Raw genomic sequence first — 4,866 nt, 5'->3', positions numbered from 1 at the left:
GGATGCTCAAAGGGCGAAGAGGGTCTCCAGCCTCAGCAGGGAGGCTGACCGTGGCCTTCCCCCTGTCCCTGCAGGTGGCTGGCATGTCGCCTGGCCGTCACCTGGTGCCGGCAGAAGCTTCATGCAGAGTTGAAGGTCGGGTCCTTCGGCTTCTTCTGGGCCCAAAACATCAGCCTCAAGTTCCAGCGGGAGCAGCAGACTGTGGTGGGTACCTGGGCGAGAGGCACTCGGTGACAGATGGGCAGGGAGGGTGGCTGCTGTGGTCACTTCTAGGCTGGCAGCAAACCCTTACAACCACTCTCCTGTTGGGCATCCCTATGGCTAGTGCCAGATCCTTCCTCCTATAGCCAAACTTGGGGATTTGGCTGCTCCCTGCATGATTCCAGGCATTGGGAATGGAATGGGAATGTTGCGATAAGCATCAGAAGGCGGAGCCAGGTTGTTTCTTCTCTGACCTACCTATGTGTCCTTGTAGGAGATCGACAACATCTGGATCTCCAGTAAACTGAGCCGGGACCTGCCGTATGTACCCTCACCCCAGCTCATTGCCTGCTCACTTGGGGAGTCTGGCCCACCCTGGCTGTGGTCCTGCTGCTTTTCCACCTTTCTTGCTGTCCCTATTTCCCCATGGTCTGCTCTTTGAGGTGGCAGTGTCTTGTGGGTGCCCTTGTGCCAGTCCTGCATTTCCCCGGGGTGGGGGATGTTCTTGGTCACAGTGACAGGTGTGAGAAGGGTGAGCTCCTGTAAGAGCTGCCCGTGCTGTTCTGCCACAGGCGTTACTTCGAGCTGTGTTTCGGCGAGGTGCGGATCCGCACGGATCTCCAGAAGGGCCCTGGGTTCCAGCCATCCGGCCCGGAGGCTCCCGGAGAAGCTGATGGGAATGAAAACAGAGCAGACCTGACTCTTAAACCCTCCTTGCTGAGGCTCCTGATGCAGGTGAGGCACTGGCTCTGTGAGAGGCTGCTGTGGGCTGTGCTGCTGTTGGATATCCCTCACAGTAGCACCTTCCCCCCAGCTTTTTTCCATCCACATGGATTCCATCAACATCATGGTTCTGCACGTGGCCACATCAGAGTCTCTCTGGCACATCCAGGCCAGCCAGACACGTCTCCTCCTGAATGGGAATGGGAAGAGGTAATGCTGTGCTTGTGCCCCACTCTATATCCAGGGTAGGGAGGCTCCTCTGATCCCAGCCTGGTGTCTCTCCTCTCTCCATCCCGCTCAGCAGCATCCCATGTCACCTGTGATGTGACGCATTAACCTCCTCCAAGGCTGCCCTGATTCCTTTTTCAGTCATGGGAAGCTTGAGTTGTGTGTTCTCCAAATAATGCAGTGTGCATGGAGTTAGGGCATACTCTGCTTTTGGGAGCACTTGGAGCAAGGACTTAAAGTCCCTGTGTCCCACAGAAAAGAGAGGGCAGGGACTTGGTTTGGCAGCAGCAAGATCCACATCCTCACTCTGTTCTCTGCTCTCCCCAGCCTGACCTGTGAGGTGAGCCTGACAAAGGTGAACAGCAAAGTCCTCCGGAGCAGCCAGCTGGTGAGTGCTGGAGAAGGAAGAAACCACTCTTGGAGCCTGGGCACTGGCTTTCTGGGACACCCTGGGCACCTGTTCCAGTGTGTCCCTGAGCCCAATGCTCTGAGGCACTGGGCTGTGTGCTGTGCGCAGTGCTCCACCTGCAGCACCCACCAGCAGGGCGTTGCATGACTCCTGGGCACTCCTTGCCTGTGTCCCCACACAGGATGACACGTGCCTGGCAGAGCTGGCCCTGGCACTCTCCCTCTCGCTGGAGATCAGCAACAAGCGGCGGCTGGTGGGTGTCCGGCTGGGCGTCCGGACACTGCAGGCAGAGCTGCACGAGGGGCTTTTCTGCAGCCCCCTCCTGCACCATGTCACCGCCAGGGCCCAGCGCAGCAGCATGGAGGAACAGCCCAACACAGGTCAGGATGGGGATGGGGACAAGTTCCAGGCAGGGCAGGGACTGGCAGCACCCACACTTGCACTGGAATCAGAAGGATTTGGCTGTGCCATTGCTCCCTCCTGCTGCAGGGCATGGGGGTTTGGGCAAGAGCCTTCTTGTGACACTGTGTGTACCTCTGCAGACCCGGAGGAGCCCCCACAGTCCCTGTCTGTGCTGAGCAGGGACATGCTGCAGCTCATCCCCAGGCGAGTGGAGATGAGGCTGGAGAACACCAGCATGGTGCTGTCCATGAACAGCCAGAAGAGGTAAGGAGGCAGGTGGAAGGGGAGGCTGTCCTAGCCCCAGTTAGTGCTGGCAACATGGATCTGGGGACAACTGTGCCATTCTCTGCTCGTCCCCTGCTCTGCTAGACCACAGAGAACAAGTCTTAGAGCTCACGCCAGTGGGAAGGACTGAGCTTGGCCTGGGCCTGGTCTCTTGGGGATGGAGGAGGGCTGGTTCTGCAGTAGGACAGCCTGATGAGATCCTCTGTTGCTGGGATGAGAACGCTGGGTTGGGCTGCAGCTGGGCACTGGCTAGTGTCTTTGTCTGTGCCAGCATGCTGGTCAGCTGGTGATGAGAGATGGGGACATGGAGGACGTGACAGTGCATGTCACATGATAGTGACTCCCTGTGTCTTACAGGCACCTCACCTGGAGCCTGAAGCTGCTGCACTTTCTATATCAGCGTGAAGAGGAGCAGATCCCACTGCGCAACTTCACGCCCACCTCAGACCTGGAACAAATGAGTGTAGACCTCCAGCTGGAGGGCAAGTAGCCAGGAGGGTGCCCACGAGACAGGACAGCTGTCACTTCCCTCTACCACCCCTCACTTCTGCTCCTCTCTCCCCCTAGATGGCCTTCTCCTGTCCCAGAGCCGCCAGCGCATCGTGTGCCTCAACTCCCTGAAGACCAGCCTGCAGGTGAGCAAGCGCTGGGCACGCTCCTGTCCCTCATGGATGGCTGGTTTGGCTCCTGGCATGAGTTTTTTTGCCACGTGGCCCTCTCCCTGCTCTAGGTCACAGCCATTGACCTCTCAGCTGCTGTGCTGCTCAACACCTGCATCATCCACTACCGTCACCAAGAGTTTTCGCACTGGTTGGGCCTGTTGGCACAGGAACACAGGTGCCAGGCAGTGCCTGTCCCCAGCCAAGGGCACAAGGGAAGGTAAACTTGGCCTCAGCACAGCTGCTGGTATCACAGCTTGTTTCCTCTTGCTGGCCACACTCTGGCAGAGTGCCCAGGCACTCAGCACCTTCTCCACCCTGTGCATGGCCTGTGGGATGGGGAGGCTGGTATGGAGAGTGGGAGGCGCTCAGGGAGCCCCTATGGAGAGAAATTTCCTCTGGGCCTGCTCCTTGCTGGGTTCCGTGGCACACAGCTCCCAGTAACAGCCCATCCCTGCTTGTCCTGTGCAGGAGCTATCCCCAGATCATTGCACCCATCATCCTGTGTGCCTCACTGTCCAACGTCAATGTGTCCGTGCAGCTGGGGGACACGCCACCCTTCGCCTTGGGCTTCAACTCTATCTCTGCAGGTATGGGTTGATAGGTGGCATCAGGGTGGGTCCTGGGCTCTTCTTTGGGATCGGTGGCTCTGCCAGAGGCACCGTGCTGGAAAAGGGGGGAGGGCTGTGCTGACACTCTGCTTATTCATGTCTCTGTGTGGCCAGGGACAGTGGTTGTGTTGCCCCTGTTTGGGTGAGCCCTGCCCTCAGTCACCCCCCACTTCTCTGCCTGCAGACTACCAGCACCTGCGGCCGCAGAGTGTGCACCAGCGAGCAGTGCTGGCTGTGGACCACCTGTGCTGGCGCGTGGGCAACGACTCGCACATCCAGCGTGCCCCACATCCCCCCAACATGCACGTGTGGGGAGAAGCCCTCATCCTCGACTCCTTCAACCTCCAGGTGAGGGGCAAAACAAGGGGGCAAGGGGTGGATTTTGAGGGAGAGAGACCGATTTCCAACTCTGTGCAGGTGGCACAGGGACATGTGGTGGTGTGGTGACATCCTGTAGCTTGAGAGTGATCATTCTGTTTGTCCTGCAGGGCAGCTACAACCAGCCCCTGGGCATGTCCAGTGCCCAGTCGGATACACTCTTCCTGGACTGTACTATCCGGGGGTTGCAAGTGGAGTCGTCGGATACCTGCACTGAGTGCCTGGCCAGGGTCCTGCCCCTGTTTTGCCCACGGCCTGGTGGAACTGAGCTTGCCAAGCAGTCATCCTCTGCCTCCAGTGAGCCCTGGGGGCTGCTCTGGAAGGTAGATCTGAAGGTGGAGGATGTGAACCTTTTCACACTTTCGGCCCTAGTGGGTAAGTAGTATCCGTGCTGATCCCAGATGGCTGTCCTGGAATAACCTTGCGGTCAGAGGAATCTGGCATGTTGTAGTGTTCTTCCTCTGTGCCTCTAGCACTGACATGTTGTCTCTCTAGGTGCCCTGGAGCTACGGCTGGACACACTGACTGTCCTGGGAAGTGCTGAGAGCTGCACGGTCAGTGTCCAGGGCATGGTGCTGGCCTTGGTGAAGAGCATCACTGAGAAGATGCAGCCATGCTGCAAAGCTCCTGCCATCCCCAACCCTGTAGCCAACCTCTCCATGCTCTCTGTCACCTACCACAGCAGCATCCGCTCCCTGGAGGTTGGTTGGGGTGTCAGGCCACTGCTTTATCCTGTACTGGTGGGACTGGGATGGATGGGGCAGGGGGAGGATTGGCTGGCACTGAAAGGTGCTGGGGAGGAGAATGGGGCTGTGCTGTGCTGGCCCTGGCAGTGATGTGGTGCCTGCTTGCTCTCTCTGGTGCAGGTGCAGTGCGGTGAGGGGCTGGCAGTGCTGTGGAGCCCACCCGACCACATGCATCTGTACCATCACGTCCTGGCCACCCTGCAGTGCCATGAAACCTTGCGGAG

At 58.7% G+C, this 4,866-nt stretch overlaps 1 protein-coding gene across 1 annotated transcript in view; it reads left to right on the top strand.

Annotated features, from left to right (window-relative positions):
- Positions 1 to 74: 74 nt before the first annotated feature.
- Positions 75 to 4,866, top strand: part of KIAA0100 (KIAA0100 ortholog) — a gene marked incomplete at both ends in the record, with an annotated part of 12,726 nt that continues 7,934 nt past the window's right edge. Inside the window, 16 exon segments of the mRNA XM_009084116.1 lie at positions 75 to 204; positions 476 to 522; positions 774 to 936; positions 1,016 to 1,134; positions 1,480 to 1,540; positions 1,743 to 1,941; positions 2,104 to 2,227; positions 2,606 to 2,730; positions 2,816 to 2,883; positions 2,979 to 3,127; positions 3,379 to 3,497; positions 3,703 to 3,866; positions 4,007 to 4,271; positions 4,392 to 4,597; positions 4,763 to 4,862; positions 4,865 to 4,866. The exon segment at positions 4,865 to 4,866 is cut by the window's right edge and continues 964 nt beyond it. Coding sequence (XP_009082364.1) covers positions 75 to 204; positions 476 to 522; positions 774 to 936; positions 1,016 to 1,134; positions 1,480 to 1,540; positions 1,743 to 1,941; positions 2,104 to 2,227; positions 2,606 to 2,730; positions 2,816 to 2,883; positions 2,979 to 3,127; positions 3,379 to 3,497; positions 3,703 to 3,866; positions 4,007 to 4,271; positions 4,392 to 4,597; positions 4,763 to 4,862; positions 4,865 to 4,866 — 2,041 coding nt within the window.

The sequence above is a fragment of the Acanthisitta chloris genome, unplaced genomic scaffold (genome assembly GCF_000695815.1).
Source record: "Acanthisitta chloris isolate BGI_N310 unplaced genomic scaffold, ASM69581v1 scaffold30301, whole genome shotgun sequence".
NCBI lineage: Eukaryota > Metazoa > Chordata > Aves > Passeriformes > Acanthisittidae > Acanthisitta > Acanthisitta chloris.
This window is presented reverse-complemented; position numbering and strand designations above follow the sequence as displayed.